At 63.4% G+C, this 23,564-nt stretch overlaps 1 protein-coding gene across 21 annotated transcripts; it reads left to right on the top strand.

Moving 5' to 3' along the window:
- Positions 1–29: 29 nt before the first annotated feature.
- On the top strand, positions 30–22,348 carry GPT (glutamic--pyruvic transaminase). Of its 21 annotated transcripts, none has more exons than XM_085020690.1 (26): positions 30–130; positions 9,044–9,210; positions 9,888–10,081; positions 12,433–12,782; positions 13,127–13,412; positions 14,373–14,443; positions 14,519–14,664; positions 15,501–15,604; positions 15,681–15,805; positions 15,895–16,020; positions 16,099–16,174; positions 16,250–16,379; positions 16,544–16,709; positions 16,934–17,304; positions 18,972–19,076; positions 19,562–19,727; positions 19,873–19,962; positions 20,036–20,144; positions 20,327–20,460; positions 20,576–20,819; positions 20,949–21,028; positions 21,107–21,243; positions 21,365–21,539; positions 21,641–21,796; positions 21,890–22,002; positions 22,076–22,348. In XM_085020690.1, the coding sequence occupies exons 5-26, from the start codon at positions 13,154–13,156 to the stop codon at positions 22,164–22,166; spliced, it is 3,174 nt and encodes a 1,057-aa protein (XP_084876816.1). In that variant the 5' UTR covers positions 30–130; positions 9,044–9,210; positions 9,888–10,081; positions 12,433–12,782; positions 13,127–13,153; the 3' UTR covers positions 22,167–22,348. The 21 variants fall into 21 exon arrangements, 20 of the variants coding, with proteins under 20 accessions (XP_084876816.1, XP_084876814.1, XP_084876812.1 ...); XM_085020688.1 differs by adding an exon at positions 7,904–8,114 and having other exon boundaries at positions 12,433–13,412; XR_014842832.1 differs by having other exon boundaries at positions 12,433–13,412; positions 20,337–20,460.
- The last annotated feature ends 1,216 nt before the right edge of the window (positions 22,349–23,564 follow it).

Here is a 23,564-nt window from a genome sequence, read left to right as displayed (position 1 = left end):
GAAGTGTAGCGTTGCCATGGCGAGGGCCCGGCGCGGGGCCGCCCCCGCGGCGCCGGGAGGAGCGCCGGGCGGACTGGCCGGCCGCCGGGATCCGATCGGCTGCGCGGTGGCTGCTGGCTCCGGGCGGAAGGTGAGGCGCGGACTTCCGGGGCCCCGGGGGGCCTGCAGGGACCCGCGGGGCGGGCGACGCCGAGTCCGGCGGGATTTTTCCGCGGCCCCGCTCGGGCGCTGATGGGCGAGGCCCGGGCCGCGGGTGCTCAGGGTCGGGACGGCTGCAGAAGTGGCGGCCGTGAAGGCCACCGATAGGCTTTTCACCCTCTAGCCGTCCGTGCCGTTGTTTCCTTTCTTGCGACCTGTTGGTCAGGTAGGCGGCACTAACGTTATCTCCATTTCTGGCTGAGGAAATTAAGGCCTGCAGAGGAGTGACCTGCCCGGGCTTTGTGTGGGCTTTAGGCCGGAGGAGCGACGGGGAGCCTTCCAGGGGCCCCCGGGCTCCGGCGCCGAGATTGCTGTCACGGCAAGAACGATAACGAATGTACTGAAAGTGCCTGGCCCTGCGCTGGCCCGGAGGTGCTCCAGGCCTGGGAGGGGGTGTCCTCCGTGTGGTGGAGCCGAGGCCGAGGCCACGGTGGGCTGGATCTCCGCGGGTGCAGAGAGGGCCAGTGTGTACGGGGTCATCGCAGGCCCACGGAGGCGGGAGGAAGGCCAGCCCTTCCCAAAGCTGGGGGCCTGCCTGTTCTTCCCGGATCCTTAATTTGGGGGTGAGGTGACAGGGGCTCCACACTGCTCTTCTCTGCCCTGTCTTTGCTGCTCCGGGTGCTCCCCAGCAGGAGGGGGAGCTCTCCCTGGGGGCAGAGTAAAAGGGCCTCTGTGGCTCTGGCGGGGCCACCTAGTGCACTTCAGGGGCATCCAGTGGATCCCCAGCCTGGAGCTGAGTTACCCGAGGACCTGTGGCTGCCTGGAGCCGGCAGTACAGGGGCTGGCCCTGGAACCCTTGTGGTGGTGGGCACGTGGTGCTCCGATCAGCTGCGCCCTGCCTGTAAGCTCTTGCTCAGAGCCGGGGTGGGAACGCTTCCCTCTGGTGGGCTCTCCACTGGCCTCACCCGCTCGGGCTGTGCCTGGACTCTGCTCTCCCTAGAAGGCTGCCTGGCCGGCACCTAGCGAGGGGGCTCTTGTGTCTGTGGGCTCAGTTGGGGTCTGTGTTCTTGGGATTTCCGCAACAGTTTGTGTGCCTCTGCGGGCAGTTCTGGAACCTCAGTCTCATAAACCTCTGGTGACTCAGCCCAGCATCTCTGTCCCAAGAGTGACCCAGCCCAGCACCTCTGCCACAGTCCGTGTGTCAGCCAGAGCAAGACGCAGTGTCTCCTTTCACTTCCAGGCTCCCTCAGAACTTCCTCCTAAAGAGCCCTGGTCCTGGCCCTCCTGTCCATCCCTTCGCCTGCCCCTGTGGCTCCTCGTTTCCTTCCAGGATTAAGCACTCACCCCTGGCCAATCTTGGCTTTGTCTCAGCCCCTGGATGGCATCCTTCTCGCCATAGCACATCAGCTTCTTGCACTCTCCTCCCTCACAGGCTTCAGGATTAACACTTGCATGTCTGCACACTAGCCCCCGTCCTCTGCCTCTGCCCCCACTTCTGACCCCCTTTCCACGTGTGTGTCGTGCCACCCCCATACTGAACCCTTGCAGCAGTGAGGGGGAGGGAGTGAGCCTCACCCCACCCCTTCCAAGCTCTCTGGCCTTAGGCACGTCGGACTGAGAGCCGGGGAGAGAGAGGCACAGGAGCACTTGGTCGCGCAGATGCCCAGAGGAGAGGCCTCTGGAGGACGAGCTTGTGCCCAGAACCCAGTGACGGCAGTGGGGCGGGGCCTGCGGTGGACATTGGGTGCTGGCCGTGTCCTTGCTGGGCGGCTGTGTCGGACGGACACGAAGCCTGGGCAGATTGGTGCTGGCAGAGGAGTGCGTGGCGGGGGGCGCACAGAGACAGGGCCCGCAGACCAGTCTTCACTGAGCTTCCAGTGTGAAGAAGCGGGGTGTGCGGGAGGTGGAGAGACTGGAGTTGGTTTAAATGGCCAGGTCTCCAGAGATGCGGAGAGGCTGCGGACTGGCGCAGAGGAGGCACTGCCAGCTTCGCGGTCTCGGCAGGCGGAAGGGGGCTGGGCTGTAGGGTGGACGTGGAGAACCAGGTGGGGCCACAGCACCAAGTAGCGGGAATGGACACCCTCCCCGGGCCCGCAAGGCCAGGGCAAGCCTTGCTCGCTGTTGCTGACAGACCTCCCGTGTTTCTTCTGGGCTGAGCGCTGGGGGTGGGCAGTGCCTGGGGCACCACTGCTAGCTCTGTGCCCCAGTGCCCGTCGAGCCTGGCCTGACACGGCTGCGCACACAGCCGAGTGGTGGTCCTGTCCATCGAGCTGGCTCAGTCACAAGCTCAGGGTCACCTGCAGCCCTTCTGCATGGTCCTCCCAGGGCCCGGAACGGGTCACTCCTCCAGCTCTGAATGCTTCCCGAAAGTCAGGCCCTGGCTTCAGAAAAGAGAACAGTAGGAGTTCCGTCGTGGCTCATCGGAAACGAGTCCATGAGGATGCAAGTTGGATCCCTGGCCTTCCTCAGTGGGTTAAGGATCTGGCGTTGCTGTGGCTGTGGTGTAGGCCGGCAGCTACAGCTCCAATGAGACCGCTGGCCTGGGAACCTCCATATGCTGCGGGTGTGGCCCTAAAAAGACAAAAAAAAAAAAAAAAAGGAAAGAAAAGAGAACAGTAACTAGTGGCAAAAATTAAAATGGGGTGAGGAGACAGGAGAGTGACAGGGTGGCCACAGAACTCCGAGGAGGAGGTGACACTTCCATTGAGATCTGAGTTACAGGAAGGGAGGAGCCAGCCCAAGATTCCCAGGGTGGACTTTCCGAATGAAAGGCGCGAGGCACGTTAAGCAGGATGGGGGTGAGGGGGTGGCATCAAACGTTCGGCAAGCCAGGGTTTCAGCCACGTGGCAGAGGGGTTTCGGTGACGGGCAGATGATACGTGTTTTCGGCTCTGCGGGTGACGCGACTCCTGTCCCAACTAATCTGCCATTTTGTGGAAAAACAGCCACAGACAACACATAAGTAAACGTGCTCTGTTTCAACAAAACTTGCTGGGTTTTTTTGCCTTTTTGGGGCCTCACCCTCGGCATGTGGAGGTTCCCAGGCTAGACCGGGGTCCAGTTGGAGCCACAGCTGCCGGCCTGCACCGCAGCCACAGCCACGCGGGATCCGAGCCGCGTCTGCGACCCACACCACAGCTCACGGCAACGCCAGATGCTTGACCCACTGAGCAGCGAGGCCAGGGATCAAACCTGCATCCTCATGGATGCCAGTCAGATTCATTTTCTCTGAGCCACGACGGGAACTCCATGTTTCAACAAAACTTCATTGGGGTTCCCATGTGGCTCAGTGGTTAACAAATCCGACTAGCAACCATAAGGTTGGGAGTTCAATCCCTGGCCTCGCTCAGTGGGTTAAGGATCCAGCGTTGCTGTGAGGTGTGGTGTAGGTCAGTGGCTACAGCTCTGATTAGACCCCTATCCTGGAAACCTCCATATGCCATGGGCGCGGCCCTAAAAAGACGAAACAGAAACAAAACTTTATTGATAGGCCCTGAAATTTGAATTTCATATAATTTCCACATGTCACAAAATATTCTTTTTACTTTTTTCCCAATCATTAAAAAAGGCAAAAGCCAGGAGTTCCCATGATGGCGCAGCAGAAATGAAAACTACTAGGAACCATGAGGTTGTGGGTTCGCTCCCTGGCCTTGCTCAGTGGGTTGAGGATCCAGCGTTGCTGTGAGCCGTGGGGTAGGCTGGGAACCTCCCAGACCCTTAGCCTGGGAACCTCCATTTGCCACAGGTGTGGCCCTAAAAAGCTTAAAAAAAAAGAAAAAAAAAAAAAGGTAGAAGCCATTCTTAGCTCCTGGGCCTGCACAAACAGACGTTGGGCCGCAGTTTGCCAGCCCCTGGGCCAGACACCAAAAGTGCTGTGTGTACTGACTCATTGAATCCTGTTAGGACACTTATAAAGGTACTTTATTCCATGTACAGATGAGGAAACTGATTTGAAAGAGGTCAAGAAACCTGCCCGTCCCCTCAACTCACTGCCACTTTAAAGCCCGACTCTGGCCCCAGAGCTCAGTTCCCCGTCACTGTGCTTCTGAGAGAAGCGCAGGAAGCAGGAAGCAGGCTGGGGCTGGGGTGGCGGGGGGACACGCTGGGAGGGGAGCCAGGGGAGAAGGGCCAGAGCAGCGGGTCAGAGGCCAGGGGAAAGCTGAGGCTGTGTACTTCTGGTTTTTACATCAGACTTTATTGAGGTATAATTTACATCCGTAAAGAGCAGCTCTATAAAGTGATTTGGTGGGTTTGGACAGACAGATATGTCCTTGTAAATGCCACTGTCGCCCAGGTGTGGAACCTTTCTGCCGCCGACCTGCTTTCTGTTGCTACAGATTCATTGTCCCCTTTCTTAGACCTTCACAGAAATGGAATCAAATGAAACAAACATGCTCGTGTCCGACTCATTTCTCCAGACGGGACATTTTTGAGACTCAGATTTGCCGAGCGGCTCTGTGCTTCTTCTCTTCGTCTTGCTTGGTGTTTGCTCTTCCCCTGACGCCACCATTTAATCCACACACACCTGTCGATGGCCATTTCGGTCCATTGCGGTTTTCACTGTTATGAATAAAACTGCTGTGAATCTTGATGTTTGTAAGCCTGTGTGTGGACATATGGATTCTTTCTCTTGGGTTGAGAGGAGAGAAATGATGGTTGAAGTGTGTATTTTTATTTAACTCATAGGAAATTGCCAAAGGATTTTCCAAAATGGTTGTATCATTTTACATTCCCAGTTGTTCCATATCCTCTTGTCATTCTTTGTCTTTTTTTTTTTTTTTTTTTTTTTTTTTTTGGCTTTTTAGGGCTCCACCCACAGCATGTGGAGGTTCCCAGGCCAGGGGTTGAATTGGAGCTGCAGCTGCTGGCCTACCCCACAGCCACAGCAGTGCCAGATCTGAGCTGCGTCTGAGACCCACACCACAGTTCATGGCAACGCCAGATCCTTAACCCACGGAGCGAGGCCCGGGATTGAACCCACAGCCTCATGGTTCCTAGTTGGATTCATTTCCACTGTGCTACAACGGGAACGCCAACACATTTAATTTAGATGAAGTCATTTGTCATTTTTCTCCATTGTGGTTTGTGCTTTCTCTTATGGTGTGAGCAGAGGTCGAGGAGCTTTGTTTTCCGTGGCTATCCAGTCGCTCCAGTCGTTCCAACACCTTTTTTTTTTTTTAGAGCCACACCTGCGGCACATGGAGGTTCCCAGGCTAGGGATCTAATCAGAGGTGCAGCTGCCGGCCTCCACCAGAGCCACAGCAACATGTGATCCGAGCCGCATCTGCCACCTACACCACAGCTCTCGGCAATACCGGATCCTTAACCCACTCATGGAGGCCAGGGATTGAACCTGCAACCTCATGGTTCCTAGTCTTGTTTGTTGATCGCTGAGCCACGATGGGAACTCTGAAATATGTTCTGTTTTCTATTTTGATTCCATCCTTGGCCTGTAGATTGTTGAGAAATATGCTTTAAAGTTTCATAGCAGCAGCTCTGATTCCCCTAGCCTGGGACCCTCCATATGCCACGGATGCGGCCCTAAAAAGAAAAAAAAAAAGAAAAAGAAAACTGCTTTAAAGTTTCTAAATATTTGGGAATTTTTCCAGACGTCTTTTTTTTTTTTTTTTGAAACAATTTTTTTTTTGTTTTACTTTTTATTATTATTATTTTTTAAATTTTTTTTCCCGCTGTACAGCATGGGGATGAAGTTATTCTTACATGTATACGTTTTTTTCCCCCCACCCTTTGTTCTGTTGCAATATGAGTATCTAGACATAGTTCTCAATGCTACTCAGCAGGATCTCCTTGAAAATCTCTTCTAAGTTGTGTCTGATAACCGGAAGCTCCCGATCCCTCCCACTCCCTCCCCCTCCCGTCGGGCAGCCACAAGTCTATTCTCCAAGTGCATGATTTTCTTTTCTGTGGAGATGTTCATTTGTGCTGGATATTAGATTCCAGTCGTAAGTGATATCATATGGTATTTATCTTTGTCTTTCTGACTCATTTCACTCAGTATGAGAGTCTCTAGTTCCATCCATGTTGCTGCAAATGGCATTATGTCGTTCTTTTTTATGGCTGAGTAGTATTCCATTGTGTATCTATACCACATCTTCCTAATCCAGTCCTCTGTTGATGGACATTTGGGTTGTTTCCATGTCTTGGCTATTGTGAAAAGTGCTGCAGTGAACATGCGGGTGCATGTGTCTCTTTTAAGTAGAGTTTTGCCAGACGTCTTTTTGTTACTGAATTCTAATTCGGTTGCGTTGTGGTCGGTGAACCAGTCTCTGTAGGCTTTCACTCCTTGTCAACTCAGTGAATCTTACCTTCTGTCCCAGCAGGTGGTCTTGTTGAATTACTTTTTTTAGCATCAAGTACACTGACAGGGTGGCGCAACTCTCATCTCGCCATTTCCCCGCTGTTCATTCACCTGAAGCAGAAAGTCGGTCCGTCACACCAGTTCCTTAGGCCGCCCCCGGCCCAGCCCCTGGAGCCACCACTGTACTTGCTGTCTCTGCTGTCGCCTGGCCCAGGTACCTTGTACAGGGGAGATCGCACGTGTGGCCTTGTGCCTGATGCATTTGTAGCCTATGTCAGAATTGCGTCCTTTTGTCCAGCCGAATAGCCCATTGTTTGCCTGCGCCACGTTCTGGTGATTCATCTGTTGATGGATTTGAGTTGTCTCTGCTCTTTGGCTCTTGGGAACGTGCTGCTGGGAACAGTGGTGTACAGATGTGTGAGTCCCAGCTGTCAGTTCTTTGGTGTCTGTGACCAGGCGGGACTGTGCCTCCGCCTTTCCCTCTGCTGCCTCAGAGCTGCTTCTGACGTCTGCCCTCCCTCCCCCTCCTGTCTTGCGGGAGCTAGAAGCACAGAGCGGTGCAATGCACACAAAGCCTTTCCTTGCCTGTGGGCCCAGCGCCCGCAGGGCTCTCCGCTGGCTCCAGGTCTGTCCCCTTTATCAGCTCCTGGAGTGTTTCTGGCCCAGGCCCGTCCCTGGCCTTGCCCCCACGCTTCCTCCTCTCACATCTGGACCCAGGACAGGAACCACCAGCGCCCCGCTGGGTCTTTGGGGGTCTCGGCCTGGGCACATGTGGCTGCTTAGTTGGCCATCTGGACCCCACGCATGTCTTGGGAGGCTGTGCGGCCCAAGCGCCTCTTCCTTCCCGACTCTCTCGCCCTGGGCTGCAGGCAGCTGCCCAGGTGCCCTCACTTCTGCGCAAGCCCAGGGCCCGCCTCACCGTGGGGGTGAGTGGACGCGAGTCAGGGCCCAGCCAGGCTTACAACACGTCCCCGCCAGAGCCCACTTCCGTTAGTGTGGTTTCGGCAGGTCTTGATTTCCAAACCTGCGTGGTGGGGTCACGGGCTGCAGAGGCTGTGTCCCCTGACCTCTAGGCAGATGTGCTGCCAGGCCGTCCGTCCTTTTTCCTCCTGGCCGGGCCGCGGTTCCTGCTCTGTTGTCCAGGAGTCTCTTCAAGTGCAGACGCCTCCAGCTGTGTGCCTTCTTTCTTGTGGCATCTAGACTCCTGGCAGCTTGCAGTGAGTTAGTTGATTAGACTTCTTTTGGAGCCAAGTGGCAGAGGGAAGGGACCCCAGGAGCGAGTTTGGAGCCCCCTGCCTTTGGCGGAGAGGCCCTGGCTTTTCCGGCCGTGGCAGCTGCTCCTGGGCTTCCCCGCAGATTGTCTGGTGCTGCTCTGGCCCCGGGGCTCGGGGGCTGGGGCACCGTGGGCACAAATGTGCCGACGCCTTGGGGGCCTCCCTCCATCAGGACGGTCAGCTGGGCAGTCGTGACTGAGCCCGATGACCTGTTGTGTCCTGCGGTTCTTCTGCGGAGGGAAGCGTGAAGAGTCCTGAAGTCACTGGGAGAGGACGCCGTGGGGCCTGTCTCCCCACCTTCCCGCCCTCCCGTGTGTCTGGAGTCGGCCCTGTCACTCCTGTGTTATTCCTTTTTCACGGAGGCTGCTTGCTGTCTACAGACTGTAAGTCTTTTTTCCGTCACTGGACACGGCTTCTTTCTTTTTCTTTTTTGCTTTTTAGGGCCTCATCCGCGGCACATGGAGGTTCCCGGGCTCGGGGTCTAACCGGAGCTGTAGGCACCGGCCTACACCACAGCCTCAGCAACGCCGGATCCGAGCCGCGTCTGCAACCTATACCACAGCCACAGCAACGCGGGATCCTTAACCTGCAGAGCGAGGCCAGGGATCGAACCCGCAACCTTGTGGTTCCTAGTCAGGTTCGTTAACACTGAGCCATGACGGGACCACCACGGAAGACTGTTTCCTAGTGACCTTTTCACGATGGTGCCTAAGAAGCTTCCTCATAAACCCCTCAGGGGCTTATTTAATGACCCTTAGATAGACATTTAGGTCATTTCCAGTGTTTTTTCTCAGAAAGGCAGTGAGGGGCCTGAGGATAGCGCTGTGGGGTTAGCTTCTAGAACATTCTAGAACAGGCCTGCTGGGGGCAGGTGAGTACACCCTGGTCATGGCTGCTCTGCACTCACCTGACGTCACCGTGGTGATAGTGCCCACAGCAGCACCCCCGATCTGCTCCTCCATGGACCTGGCCAGTGCTGGGAGCCCACCTGTCCCACTGCTCATGGCGCCCAGCCCGCCCCACCCCTCGGCCTGCCAGGTGGGCCCACCCCAGAGCCACCGGGCCTCCTTTTTCTCCCTGATGCCTCTGCTGAGAGCAGGCCTGTCCTCCCCAGCCCCTCCTGGCCCCTGCAAGGCAGGCCCCAGGGCAGAGCCGGGGAGGTGACAGCGCTGGGTGGCTGGTCAAGTGCCTGTTGTAAATCACGCCCTGCCCTGGGTGTGGGCTCCTGGCGGGGCTTGTCCACTGGTGGCTCCAAGCCCACCAGCCCTGCCCCTTGGCCCCTCACATACCCTGACGGAAGCCCCTTCCGCAGGCACGTGGCTGAGAGGCCCCCAGGAGCGCCCTGGGCCAGCTGTCCCCTGGGGGAAGAGACAGGCTGGGACAAACGGTGCCCCCGCGTCCAGCCCCCGCGTCCAGCCTCCACCTGCCCCTGGTGCCTGCAGGGGTCGGGACATGCGGCAGGGACAGGAATCTCCCCAGGTGAGCCCGGCGGGGTCGGCAGGGCCAGGGTGCGGGATGGTGCTGGGGCCTGTCCCTCGCTGCCTCGGGAGCCCTGTGTCATGGCCCCCGAGCACATCAGCGTGTGCCAGCCGGGGGGCGGGCTCAGCTCTGCATTGGGGTTTCGGCCCCTTGCTCGCGGCACCCCCGCGTGTGACCCGCAGGAAGGCCGCCGCACTTCCCTCTCCCCGCGGGAGCCGCTGGGAGCTTCCCGGCTTTTGCTCCGACAGCCTGGGCCGCACAAAGCCGAGTCTCTGATGGCCCGTCACAGGGTCCCGCTCCAAAGCCTTAAGCTCCCCGGGGTGTGAGCGCCGACCCCGAGGGAAGGTGGCTGCGCTGGGCTGGGCACCCCCGCTCCTGCCCCCGCACGTCTCCGGGCTGCGCCCGCACCTCCTCCGCGCCCTCTGGGTGTGGAGGATGCTGCTGCCTGACCCTCCAGGGCCCTGACCTTCGCCGCGCTGCCCCTGGGCCTCACGGGGCTGTGACATGGGTGCAAGGGGCCCGTTTCCAGGGGAAAGTGGGAGTGACGCCAGCAGGGGGCTGAGGAGTCGCTTGGCCAACCTGGTCTGCGAAAGCCAGGCGTCCGGTGGTGCCCTCGGCACCATCTCTGGGGACAGCCCAGGGGTCACTGTCCGCCCCCAAAGCTCCTCCCACTTCAGCCCCTCAGGCCCGTGCAGCTGGCCCGGGGCACAGAGCTGAGAACTGGGAAAATCGCCGATTGCCTCGGAGGCTTGGGGCAGGAATTGCGGACGGAGGCCGTCGCCACCCCGGCCGGCCCCCCTCGGCCCGCGCGGGGCACGGTGGTCGGCTGCTGAGACGCCCAGCGCTGTCCCGGCCTGGGGCGCAGCTGAGGGTGAGTGTTCCAGCTCTGGGGCTGTTCCTGGACCAGGTGCCCAGGAGGAGGCGGCACTCGGGGAGCAGCTCGGGGGCACGAGAGCTTGGGGTTCAGCCTTGGGGGAGCTGGGTCACGCCTTCCATGGAGAGTGTTGCAGGATGGGTTGCCCACGGCAGTGGGGTCCTGGGCCCCCCCAGGGTCACCTCTCTCTCAGAGGAGGCTGTCCAGCAGCCCAAGGGACCCACCCAAGGTCACACAGGGGCCCCCTCTGGCATCTCCCAGCAAGGAGTGCTGCTGACCGGGCCCAGAGCGGGTCGGGGCCTTCGGGAAGGCAGACCCACCAGAGCAGAGGCCTGCGCCCAGCAGGACACCCGCCTCCTGGGTGTACTGCCCGGGGCGTGGGGCCTGCAGGCAGAGGGTCTGGAGCCGGAGCCCTGTCCTCCCAGTGCGGCCACGGGGCAGGGCCTGGGGCTGGCCAGCCTGCTCGAGGCAGCTCTCGGATCCCCCCTGAGAGGGATTTTCATGGGTGGCCTTCAAAGGGACAAAGCACAACAGCTAGAAAAGACAGCGTCTGTTCTGCTCAACAAGCTGGCGGTTACTCTAGGTTTTCTGTAGGATGCGGATACCAGAACCGCTTTTCTCTCATAAAACGATAGTGTGGGTTATGTCCCCTAAATCTTGCTAAATTAACAAAGTCGGGCTGTGGCTGTGTCACTGGTGCTCATCTGGGAGAAGTGAAACTAGTCCCTGAGGCCCTGGGACCCCACTTTGCTGGGGAGCCTCGGCCTGAGTGCGGGGTGGCCTCCTCCATGGGTTGCCTTCCCCGAATGGCTGGAGAAGGGGTCATAGGCGGGGCTGGCACTGGGCAGAGGGCAGCGTGCTTTGCTCCTTCTGTGTGGTCTCAAGGCAGGCCGTTCGGGCTGGCTCCCCTGGCAGGCCCAGATGCTGCCTCCATAGAGAGGACAGACCCCTGAGTGGGCTGGAGGGCAGGCCAGCTCCCCGCCAGGGAAAGTGAGGGAGCCCGTGAGTGGCCAGGAGGCAAGGAGATCCTTGTGGGGGGCGGGAGCTCTGCCACGCCCGTGTGGCCTGGCACCCATGGCCGTCCTCATGGCCAGAGGGCAAAGGCAGTACTTGGGATCCGGGCAGCCCGTCTGGGTGGCAGTGTCCACCACGGCCCCAGTGATGTGCAGAGGCAGCCAGCTGGGGACAGGCTGTCCCGAGCGAGTGCTGCCTGGAGGCACTTCCTCGCCCCAGGAAGCCTCTGAGGCCAGGCCTGCAGAGGGGACAGACAGGCCGGGGCAGATTGTAAAGCCCCCCACCCCAGCCCAGTACGGGGGGTCTTGGAGCTAGAGACACCTGACCTGACCTGATCTGGAGCAGGGCAGTCCCTTCCAGAAAGAAGGGGTGCTCAATGAGGTCCCCGAGTGAGGTCTGGCCCAAGGAAGGCTCAGGAGGAGCACCGATGGCCCCAAGGTCTGATGGTGGGAAGGGGGCTCCAGGGACGCAGGCTGGGCTGCAGGTGGGTCTTCTAGGTGGACAGGGCCATGGCTTCCTGAGGGGGGGCCTGCGGCCGCCTAGTGATCACACCCGGGGTGCTGGGCAGGACAGGCCACGGGAGGTGGGGGTGGGGGGACTGCGGGGCTGCGCCTCAGCCTAGCTGCCTGTCTGTTCTGACAGATCCTGAGGCAGGCAGGCACCTGGGCCTGTGCTCACCCAGCCAGGGCCTGGGTTCCAGCCCAAGATGGCTGAGGCAGCAACCGGCCTGAGCTAGAAAGCCCAGCGCAGACGAGGCCCAGACTCGGGTGGCGAGGCACTGGGTGCAGGTCAGGACAGGCTGCGCCTCCTCCCTCAGCAGCTAAGATGCCAGGAGGCCCCTCTGGGCAGTGTCAGGAGAGCCCGGGGAGAAGGTGACTGCCAGGTCAGAGGTGCTGTGGGGACAGGGCCAAGCCAGGACCTGAGGGCTGCTGGCAGTGCCCCCCTCTCAGCTGCAGAGCCTGCAGACCCCTTTCTGGGAACACTGACGGCGTGAAGCAGAATGGCGGCAGAGCAGGAGTTCCCACTGTGGCTCAGCGGGTTATGAAGCTGACTAGTATCCATGAGGATGAGGGTTTGATCCCTGGCCTCGCTCAGTGGGTTAAGGATCCCGAGATGCTGTGGCTGTGCTGTAGGCCAACAGCCGTGGCTCCAATTCCACCCCTAGCCTGGGAACCTCCACATGGCCACGGGTGTGCCCCTAAAAAGAAAAGAATGGGGGCAGAGCAAGCCCCCTCCCCTCTGCCCGAGCGTCCTGCAGCGGTGCTCTGGCCAGCAGGGCGAGCCTCATGCAGGCTGGGGCCCTGCCCTGACAGCTTTCTCCTTCCTCTTCTCAGGCCGTTGGCAGCACCTGCTGTCAGGGAGGCTGTCCTGAAGACACAGTGCCCACCGTACCCTCGCTCTCTGGCTGCTTAGAGCCTCTCCCCGGCACTGGGGCCAGGACCTCCGAATACACCCCCGCCCAGGCCACCCAGCTCCCCCTCCAGCCACACCGCCTCACTAGCACTGACCCCAGGAAGGCTGGGGGCACCGCGGGAAGGCCAGCCATGGCTGCCCCCAGAGCCCACCCAGGCTCCTGAGGCCTGGAAGGCAAGGGGAGCTTTTAGGAGCCCAGGGTCCTCTGCCCATTGCCCTGGCCTCCCTCCACCTCAGCGAGGCGCCTAGGAGCTGCCACTTTGTTATCTAGGTAATTAGCTTCAGACCCTGGACCAAGGCCAGCCAGGTCCCGGACTCTTAACCACAGGCTGTGCACCCTGACCCGGGGAGGCCCTGCCCGCTGAGCAGCCGCTGTGCCAGGGCCCTGGGAAGCAGGCTGCAGGTGCCCGCCCACGCTGCCCTCTCTGCCCAGGGCCTGTGCCCCTCATGACTGCCCAGGCCTAGTGACGGGGTGGGGCCTCCTGACCCAGCCTTGCCAGGGGCAGAAGGCACCCAGGCTTGGGGAGGGGATGCCCCCACGGGTACCCGTCCAGCCAGCTGCCCCACCCCTCAGGCCCAGCCTGGTCCCCGCACTCCCCCGTCTGGTGCCCCCAGCAGCCCACTTGCCAGGCAGCCCCCGCCATGGCCGAGCACCTGGAGCTTCTGGCAGAGATGCCTGTGGTGGCCAGGATGAGCACACAGGAGCGGCTGAAGCATGCCCAGAAGCGACGCGCCCAGCAGGTGAAGATGTGGGCCCAGGCTGAGAAGGAGGCCCAGGGTAGGAAGGGCCAGAAGGAGCGGTCGCAGGAGGAGGCAGCCGGTGGCAGGCGGCAGAAGCGGGTCCTCTTCCCTCCCAGCGTTGCCCTTCTGGAGGCAGCTGCCCGCAACGACCTGGAGGAAGGTGAGTGGGGCTGAGCCCCAGGCCATCCACGGCCCCGGCCCCGGCCCCGGCCCCTCACCCGGCTCAGACCCCAGAGGTCTGCCTGCCTCACAGAGCCCCAGGTCTGTCCCTGCTTCTTCAGCCCCTGACGCCTGGTGGCCGGTGACCTCAAGGGGTAGCCCTCACGGCGCGGGCTCCTGCTGCGAAGGTGCCGCCAGGCGGGGTGGCCTGGGGCTTGGCTGGGGGTGCTCGTGCTAGAGTGCTGCTGGGCGTCCCTCGGGAGGGTCCTGCCACCAGCCGCTTGGGTCTCTGCCGACCAGGGAGGATGCTGCTGCCCACCTGGGCAGGTCAGCACACGGGGAGCAGGGCTCTGCCTGTGACCACTCCCCCATCAGCACCTTCCCAGGCTTCCTGTCCCTTCCCCTTGTCACACGTGCTCTCCAGGGAGACTCTCCAGGGAGGCTCCCAAGGGCTCTTCCTGCCTCCCTCCAGGGCAGAGGCCTCTGCTGTGGAAGCTGGGGTGCAGAGGGCAAAGAGGGCTGGGGAAGGGGGTGCGGCCATGGTGGGTGTGCCCCAAGGCCAGCTTGGGGCTCTGGGGAGCTCCTGGGGCCTGCAAGTACCAGAGGAGGGGCGTGTGGCAGGGGAGGGGGACCTGGGGAGCACAGGACCCACAGAGGGATTGATAGGGAGGGTGCCAGCACCCAGCCCCAGTGGGTGTCGGGACCGCCTCACACAGGATGGCCCCCCCGGGCGTCAGAGGGTCGGAAGGCCCTGCTGGAGGCGTCGGACTGCTGTCTGTGCCTGGCTTGGGGTCCCAGCTCCTGAGTCCTTGGCCTGGGCTCTGGTGTCCCTCCCACCACCTGTGCCACCACCGCCCTCTGCTCTTCCGGCTACAGCACAGCAGTCGGCCCAGGCCCCCAGATGCCGGAGCCTGAGCGGGACTCCTGTTCCTGTCCTGACCACCCCCGCTCCTCCCTGCAGTCCGCCAGCTCCTCGAGAGTGGGGTCAGCCCCGACCTAGCCAATGAGGACGGCCTGACGGCCCTGCATCAGGTCAGCCATTCCGGGGCCAGGGGGGAGGGAGGGGCGGCGGCCTGCCCTCTGGTGCTCAGGCCGTGCGCTCCGTAGAGCTGCATTGATGACTTCCGGGAGATGGTGCAGCAGCTCCTCGAGGCCGGAGCCAAGGTCAACGCCCGAGACAGTGAGTGCTGGACGCCCCTGCACGCCGCGGCCACCTGTGGCCACCTGCACCTGGTGGAGCTGCTCATTGCTCGGTAGGGCTGCTGGGACCAGCGTGTCTGGGGTGGGCCTCTGTCAGGGGGAGGTGGCAGCTGGGCCAGGGGGGCACAACCTTAGGTACCTCCTTGTGGGCAAATGTGCTTGGCCCTTGGTCTCTTGTGTTCCCACTTACCCGCCTGTTCCCTGGCCTGGAGCCCAGGACCTGGGCAGAGGCCTCAGCTGCTGCCTTCCCCGAGGACGCAGCACAGGCTCAGCGCAGTGTGGTCCTCTGCTGCCAGGCTGCTGGCACTCCCTCCAGCTCTGGCCTCCTCCCCTTCCCAGGGTCTGCACAGAGAAGTACTGTCGGGTCAGAGCGGTGACGGAGGCAGCCCCGGGGGCGGGGGGGAGGCTGGACACGGGTGAGGCCACTAGCAGGGGGGGCAGCGCAGGCCTGGGGCTCTGCACGGCCGCTCTTGTGAGCGGAGAGGGTGGTTCGCTCCACCAGGACCTCGAAGTGCCCCCTGCACAGTGCCCCTCCCTCTGACCTCTCTAGTCAGAGTCAGGCTCAGGCTGACCTTGGAGCATCAGTGGTGGGTGTTGCGGGGTGGTGGCGGTCTATCCCCTTTGCAGGGGGAGCGGCTGTATGCAGCGTCACAGGGCAGCAAAAAGGGGCACACACCCCCAACTCCCCCCTGCCCCCCCGAGGCCTGGCATCCTCTAGGGGCAGGTGGGCCCACTGTACCTGGTCATAGGGCAGATGGGGGCCGGGAACGAGTGGAAACTGCAGGGCAGCCCTAGGGCGGGCCTCCGAGAGGGCAGGCCTCCGAGGGGCCTGGGGGCCTCGCTGGGGGAGAAGGGCCTGTGGCCAGCACCCCATCCATCCTCCCCGCAGCGGCGCAGACCTCCTGGCAGTTAACACTGATGGGAACATGCCCTATGACCTGTGCGAGGATGAGCAGACGCTGGACTGCCTGGAGACGGCCATGGCCAGCCGTGGTGAGTGCCACCCTGCCCACTCACCCACCCGGCCAGGGGTGCCGGGCGTGCTTGGCCTGAGCCTCCTGCCCTGCAGGCGTCACCCAGGACAGCATCGAGGAGGCCCGGGCCATGCCGGAGCTGCACATGCTAGAGGACATCCGGTGCCTGCTGCAGGCGGGGGCTGACCTCGACGCCCCCCGGGACCATGGGGCCACGCTGGTGAGGATGTGGCCAGGTGGGGCCCAGCAGGGGTGTGGCTGCTGGCTGGGCCTGGGGCCAAGGCTCAGGGGCAGGCGGTTTTCGTGCAGCTACACATCGCCGCAGCCAATGGGTTTGGTGAGGTGGCTGCCCTGCTGCTGGAACACCGGGCCAGCCCAAGCGCCAAAGATCTGGATGGATGGGAGCCGCTGCATGCTGCGGCCTACTGGGGCCAGGTGCGTGCCAGGCGGGGGCGGCGGGGGAGGGCGCCTGGCAGCTCCGGAACCTTCAGCAACCTGGGCTCCCGGCCACAGGTTCACCTGGTGGAGCTGCTTGTGGCACACGGGGCCGACCTGAACAGCAAGTCCCTGACGGACGAGACGCCTCTCGGTGAGCCAGAGCCTCATCCTTCCGGTGTGGGGGAGGGGCAGGGGGCACCCATGATCCTCTGCCTCTCCTCCTCAGATCTGTGTGGGGACGAGGACGTGCGTGCCAAGCTGCTGGAGCTGAAGCACAAGCACGACGCCCTCCTGCGCGCACAGGGCCGCCAGCGTTCTCTGCTGCGCCGCCGCACCTCCAGTGCCGGCAGTCGGGGGTGAGTGCCCGCCCAAGGGCCCTTGGGCACCCCCACTCTGCAGGCTCTGCCCTGGGCCTTGTCCCAGCTGATGTCACCTGGCAGGCCAAGGTGCCCATCGGAACTTGGGGCAGAGTCCATAGGGCGGGCGGCATCCTCCCCACCCTCCCCCTGCCCTTCCCCAGGAAGGTGGTGAGGCGGGTGAGCCTGACCCAGCGCACCAGCCTGTACCGCAAGGAGCACGCCCAAGAGGCCATCGTGTGGCAACAGTCACCACCCACGAGCCCAGAGCCTTTCGAGGAGGATGAGGACCGCCAGACAGACTCCGAGCTGAGGCCACCACCCCTTGGGGTGAGCCCTGCCCGCCTCCCCACCCCCACCCCCGCCCCCGGGCTCCACCCTCGCAGCCTGGCACCAAGGTCCTACCCCGTACCAGCCTCAGAAGCTGGCGGGACCAGTGCCCGGGGCGTCAGCTGCTGCCCCCACCCTTGTTTCTGCCCCAGGGTGCCATGCATCCTGGGGCCAGGGGCTGGAGAGACCCTCCTGATGGCCTCTGGGGACTGCTCCCCACACAGGAGGAGGACGTCCAGGAGGCCAGGCCGCACAACGGCCGAGTGGGCGGCCCCCTGGGGCGGCACCTGTACTCCAAGCGGCTGGACCGAGGCGTCTCCTACCAGCTGAACCCCCCGGAGGGCACCACCGCAGATGCCCTGGTCCGGGCCAGGGCCCACCACACCCTGGCTGAGCTCAAGCGCCAGCGGGCCGCAGCTAAGCTGCAGCGGCCCCCACCTGAGGGGCCCGAGGCCACGGAGTCTGGCCCGCCTGTGGACATGGAGGCCGCCCGGCTGGAGTGTGGCTCCAGGGCTGGGGGAGACCCGCCCCTGCTGAGACTCACAGCCCCCTCAGAGGAGGCCCCCCTGGAGAAGAGACCGTGCTGTCTGCTCATGTGAGGGCTGCTTCAGGGCCCCTGCCCTGTGGACCCCAAGGCACGCCCCCGCCAGAACGCCAGCCTCCTCCCTCAGGGGCAGACCTGCGGCAGAGGCCGTGCCCGGGAGGCACCTGGCTGCCGAGACCTGGTTTCATCCTGTGACTCTCGATAAAGGGCCATTCTGCCACTTGCCTTGTCGTGTGTCTCATCTGGGCCACCGTCTCCATGACGGTGCTCGGCCTGGGTGCGCAGGAGGCCTGCAGGTGCATGCTGCAGCTCGCCTGGGGTGCCCGCCCCTGCGTGGGTGTGAGGCCCACGGCCTCTGGGCAGGAAGCCCTTGCTGCACCCTGCCCCCCAGCCTCCTGGAGGCCTCTTTGGAACTCCTGGCTTTCTTGAGGGAACAGGGAGCTTCGGAAGGACGCTCCTTGAGGGCCGGGGATGGGGGTGTCTGTGCTGCAGGGGCGGGGCTCCTGGCCTGGAAGGGAAAGGCGATTTTCCAGGCCTCTTGGGCCAGAGCCAGAGGGGCAAAGCAGTACAAGGCCAGCGTCAGAAACCTCCCTGGTGGGGCTGGGCCCCCCATTCCTGGCATGCAGCCCCAATCCTGAGGCCTGGCTGCCAGCTTCCGCCCCCTGGGCTGGCAAAGAAGGCCAACAGTTGGCTGCTCAGGCTGGGAGCTGACCAGGCACGCTGTCAGGATGATGGGGCCCCTTAGGGGCCTCACATTGGAGGGCTAGGAGCACTGCCGCTCATCTGACCCTGGCAGGCTACTTGGCATAGCCACCAGCGCTGGGTGGCATGGGCTCAGGTCACCTTCTCTCCACCGGACACGGGCCTGGTCAGCTGGGTGCCCGCAGGCCCGCCCTTGCCTGAGCATCAGTGGTTGGAGAGGTGTCCTCAGCAGGGCTGGGGACAGGCTACTGGTTAAATTTAGAGTGTGGGGTGGTGCCGCTGCCCAACTTCCACTTGCCATCACAGCTGCCACTTCAGTCCTGCTGCCAGGGGGCAGGCGGGGGCTGGCTCTGCCTGGGCCGGGCCCATATTAACCTGTGCTCAGGCCTGGGCGGCCTGGGGGCCTGAGGTGGAGCTGAGCAGAGCGGAGCAGGAGGTGCAAGGTGAGAGGCAGGCTGCCCAAGCTCTGGGTGTTTCCTCTCTGGCCAGCAGCAGCAGCAAAGGAGCCCACTTCCCAGGCCTGACCCGCTGCCCACAGCTCAACTCAGTGGAGGGGCCGGCTCCCTGACCCTCAGCACAGAGTCAGACCCTGACGCTGGGGTAGCCACCCCTGGGCATGGCCTATCAGCTCCCTGCAGGGCTGGTGGAGGTGGGGCCCTGAGGGCTTATCAGGGCTTGCTTCCCACTCTCTCCACCAATTGGGAGCAACAGGGAAGGGGAGCTTAGGTCACCCTGTGTGTGTGTGTGGCCCCAAGGGCGGCCCCAGGCTGGCGGCATGTTTGGCGAAAGGGCAGGACAGCAGCGCAGAGCAGCTGAGGTGTCCAAGGGCCCCGAGAAGGCTCCGAGCAGCCCTGCCTCCTCCCCCAGCACCCCAGCCCCAAGACTCCAGCTCTGCAGTGCTGCTGGGGGACCAAGGACCAACCACGGGGCTCTCGCAGCCCCTGGGCCATGGTCCCCAGCGCGGGAGGGGCCAGATGGAACCTGTGTCTGATCGCCTCACTTCCCTCCCCCGACAGCCCCAGGATTCTTGACGCCTGGCTCAGTTACCTGGGAGACAGGCTGGTGGCCCAAGCAAAGATGGGGGGTCGGAGAGGGCTGGGCCTCGGCCGAGCCCTACTGGGGTAAATCTCCAGAGGCCCCAGGCCTCGTTCTCCCTCCCGGGCTCAGCCCTGCCCTACTGTGCCAAGCCCTCGGGGTGCTCAGCCCACCTCCCCTCCCCCAGGCCGTCTCTCAGGAGCTGCCGGAACCTTCCGTCTGTCCCTACCCCCCGTGTGGGTCTCCTACTCCCCTGTCATGGGGACACTGGGCGGGCACTGGGCCTCACCCCAAGCCCCACCCGCCTTCTCACCCACTCCCTGTGGCTCCCCGGGGGCAGGACTGTGCCCAGACGGGTGGGGCGGGGCCTGCCGGTCCCTCTCCTTCTTCAGCCTGTTCTCCGGCTCAGTGGAGCCAACAGGCTGTGGTGAGGCGGGGCCCCTCTTACTCTGACCCCTTCCCAGGCTCCCCCTTTCCCAGCCCTGGCCCACCAAGCCTGGACCCAGCTTCCCTCATCCCCACTTCCGGATCCTGCGGCCTCCTGAGCCTGCTTCCTGCCCGGTCTGAGCAGGGTCATGGCCTTGAGGGCAGGTGGCCACAGCCAGGCTGCCATGAACGGGCTGAAGGAGAAGGTGCTAACGCTGGACTCCATGAACCCCTGCGTTCAGAGGGTGGAGTACGCGGTGCGCGGCCCCATCGTGCTACGCGCCCTGGAGCTGGAGCAGGAGCTGCGCCAGGTATGGCCCGGGGCCCCACCACTGCCTCCAGGGGGCACCTGGGCAGCTGAGTTCCCCCCCCTCCCCGCCCCCAGGGCCACATGGGACAAGGGCCTTGGAGAAGTGACATGGTCCATTCTCATTGCCCACACGCCCTCCTTGCCAGGGGGTAAAGAAGCCCTTCACTGAGGTCATCCGAGCCAACATCGGGGATGCCCAGGCCATGGGGCAGAAGCCTATCACCTTCCTGCGGCAGGTGAGGCTCAGCACTGCCCTTTGCCCTCCCCTGTCTGCCCCTGTGCCCTGGCCTCAGCGCCCGCTCCTCCCAGGTCCTGGCCCTCTGCATCCACCCTGATCTCCTGAACAGTGCTGACTTCCCGGAGGATGCCAAGAGAAGAGCACAGCGCATCCTGCAGGCGTGCGGGGGCCACAGCCTGGGTGAGTGTGGGAACCAGCCCAGGCCCTGGCGATGGGCAGGGGCTGGAGAGAGGCTGTCCCAGGAGAAGGGCGGGCTGGCCCGCCCGCTGGAAGGGGCGGTCTCTTCTGCGAGGGGCCTACCTCACCCCTCAGACCCCTCACCCTCCATCCCCACCCCCCTCCTGCCCTGTCCCCTGGCCCAGGGGCCTACAGCATCAGCCCTGGCATCCAGATGATCCGCGAGGATGTGGCTCGGTACATCGAGCGGCGCGACGGAGGCATTCCCGCAGACCCCAACAACATCTTCCTGTCCACGGGGGCCAGCGACGCCATCGTGGTAGGCCGGGGCCAGCTCGGGAAGCCACCGTGGCTCCCAGGGCGTGGCGGAGCGGGGCGGGTGCAGCCCTCGGCCCCGCCAACCCCGTCCCCTCCCTCCCTCCCCCCACGCGCAGACCGTGCTCAAGTTGCTAGTGTTCGGCGAGGGTCGCACGCGCACGGGCGTGCTCATCCCCATCCCTCAGTATCCACTCTACTCCGCCGCGCTGGCCGAGCTCAACGCCGTGCAGGTGGACTACTACCTGGACGAGGAGCGCGCCTGGGCGCTCGACGTGGCCGAGCTGCGGCGCGCGCTGCGCCAGGCGCGTGACCACTGCCGTCCCCGCGCGCTCTGCGTGATCAACCCCGGCAACCCCACCGGTGCGTTCCCTCCGCCGCCCCCAGCCGCGCGGCGCCGCGCCACGCCGGGTCAGCCTGCCCCTGATCGCCCCGCGGAGAGCAGTGCGCCCTCTCGGCTCACCCCGGACCTGTCGCGCCTCCTTGCCCCAGGGCAGGTGCAGACTCGCGAGTGCATCGAGGCCGTGATCCGCTTCGCCTATGAGGAGGGGCTCTTCCTGCTGGCCGATGAGGTGCTGGCCGGGGCGCCCGTGGGGGAGGGCATGGAGGGCAGCGGCGGGCCCCCGGGTGACGCCCGTCCGCCCGTCCAGGTGTATCAGGACAACGTGTACGCCGAGGGCTCGCAGTTCCACTCGTTCAAGAAGGTGCTCACGGAGATGGGGCCGCCGTACGCGGCGCGGCAGGAGCTCGCATCCTTCCACTCGGTCTCCAAGGGCTTCATGGGCGAGTGCGTGCGGGCCGACGGGCGGGGACTGGCGAACCTCGGCCACCGCCCGACCCGAGGTGCCCTCGGGGCCGTTCGTTCCTTTCCTCCCGGCCCTGCCTCGACGCCCGCCCTTGCCTCGCAGGTGCGGCTTCCGCGGCGGCTACGTGGAGGTGGTGAACATGGACGCCGCGGTGCAGCAGCAGATGCAGAAGCTGAGGAGCGTGCGGCTGTGCCCGCCTACGCCGGGCCAGGTCCTGCTGGACGCGGTGCTCAGCCCGCCCGCGCCCTCAGACCCCTCCTTCGCGCAGTTCCAGGCGGTGAGTGGGCGCGGCCGAGGGGGTCAGAGTCGCGGGCACGCGAGGGCTGAGGGCGCCGAGCCCCCGGCCCGGCCTGACCAGCCCTCCCTCCACGGCCGCAGGAGAAGCGGGAGGTGCTGGCCGAGCTGGCGGCCAAGGCCAAGCTCACTGAACAGGTCTTCAACGAGGCTCCCGGCATCCACTGCAACCCGGTGCAGGGCGCCATGTACTCCTTCCCGCGCGTGCAGCTGCCCCCCCGCGCCGTGCAGCGCGCTCAGGTCTGGCGTCGGGCGGGCGGGGCCGCGGAGGGGCGGGGCCGCGGGGGGGCGGGGTCCGAGGCGTCCCGCCCTGACCAGCCGCCCCGCCCCCAGGAGCTGGGCCTGGCTCCGGACATGTTCTTCTGCATGCGCCTTCTGGAGGAGACTGGCATCTGCGTGGTGCCTGGGAGCGGCTTTGGGCAGCGCGAAGGCACCTACCACTTCCGGTGAGGCCCGGCCGGTGCAGCCCCTCCCCGCGCCCCGCGGCGCCCCATTCGCTTACCTTCTCCCCCGTTTTAGGATGACCATTCTGCCCCCCATGGAAAAGTTGCGGCCCCTGCTGGAGAAGCTGAGCCAGTTCCACGCCAAGTTCACTCTCGAGTACTCCTGAGGACCCCGCTGTGCGCCCGGCCGCGCCAGCGGGCACGAACGTGGACTGACAGGGCCCAGGGCCCTGGGGGCGATCTCCGGGGCGCTCTGCGCTTGCTCCCGGGGCCTGCGGGGCTGGGCCTCTGTCTCTCGGCAGGCCCCGAATAAAGCTAAGACAGCTTGGCTGCTTGGAGGCCGTGTGCACACCCGTGTCCACTCCTGACTGCCTTTCCGCATCGTCTTCTGTGCAGGCCTGGGGACTCGGGAGGAACTGTCAAGAGGGCTTCCAGAGGAGGTGACCTTCCTACAGACACAGCACCTCTGCTGGCTGGGTCTCCACCATGGTCCTCTGGTCTTGGTGCAGAGATCTGCAAACGTTGCTAAGAGAACGGAGACAAGCAAGGAGGGGTGGAGGAAGGTACCAGGCGAACGGCAGCTCCTCAGGGGGACCCCGGAGTTGTTAGCGGTGAGGAGGGGACCGCAAAAAGAAACACAGGAGAAGGGTCCCAGAGTGTAAGCCTTTCCTGAGAAAGTCACAGAAAGCTGTGTCCCCTGTCCTGGCTGCATTCCCCTGCTGTCCACCTTGTCCCTGGCAGCCTAGGGAACATGTTAAGCCATAGGGTGGACTAGGCTGCATGGGGTGAGTAGCAGGAAACGGGGGACCATGGAGTTCCCATCATGGCTGAATGGTAACAAACCTGACTAGTATCCATGAGGACGTGAGTTCAATCCCTGGCCTCACTCAGTGGGTTAAGGATTCGGAGTTGTCCGTGAGCTGTGGCATAGGTGGCGGATGCGGCTTGGATCTGGTGTTGCTGTGGCTGTGGTGTAGGCCAGCAACCGTAGCTCTGATTCAAACCCTAGCTGGGAACTGGTGTGGGTGCCGCCCTCAAAAGACAAGCAAATGAACAGAAAAACTCAAGGGGTCGTGAGGGCTCAAAGAGGGAGTCTTGGTTTTCCTAACTGGGCAAATGGCAGTGGTGCGCTTGTGGGACCGCAGGAGGAGCAGCGGTGCCAAGAGCAGGGACAGGAGGAAGAGCAAGCCCAGCTCCTTTGCCATGTGGTGGTCCCAGTGTGGTGTGCGTGACGTCCCTGTGCTAACACAGTCCGTGGCTGGGAAGCCATGAGGGGGCAGCCCCTCCCAAGCTGGAGCACTGGAGGGCCGGTTTGGGGGAGGAGAACACCTTAGATGCTTAGGAGGAGGTGCCCTGTGGAGCGCTGGGCCGGGGGACACCTGGACAGCCAGGTGCGGGGGCGACCTTGTGTCCTTGAACCTGGAACACGGGGATGAGCAGGCCAGACACCGCCGTGGATCCCTGTCCAAACGGGCCTCTGTGGTGGGCATTGCAGTCCCCATTTTATAGGTGAGGAAACCTGGGCCCCCCACCTATGCAGAAATGACAAGAAACTCAAAGTGGCC

Source organism: Sus scrofa, chromosome 4 (assembly GCF_054392235.1).
Source record: "Sus scrofa isolate SSC_HxYL_T2T_F1_AM1 chromosome 4, Sscrofa_HxYL_maternal_Yorkshire_Landrace_v2.0, whole genome shotgun sequence".
In the NCBI taxonomy this organism is placed as follows: Eukaryota; Metazoa; Chordata; class Mammalia; order Artiodactyla; family Suidae; genus Sus; species Sus scrofa.
The sequence above is the reverse complement of the archived record's forward strand: the minus strand, read 5'-3'. Positions and strand labels throughout refer to the sequence as shown.

Coding starts and splice junctions, on each gene's coding strand:
- GPT (XM_085020691.1), top strand. CDS start 13,154: ATGGCCGAGCACCTGGAGCTTCTGGCAGAGATGCCTGTGGTGGCCAGG. Junction 14,665..15,500: donor GTGGAGCTGCTCATTGCTCG/GTAGGGCTGCTG, acceptor TCCTCCCCGCAG/CGGCGCAGACCTCCTGGCAG. Junction 19,077..19,561: donor CTCGGCCGAGCCCTACTGGG/GTAAATCTCCAG, acceptor CGGTCTGAGCAG/GGTCATGGCCTTGAGGGCAG.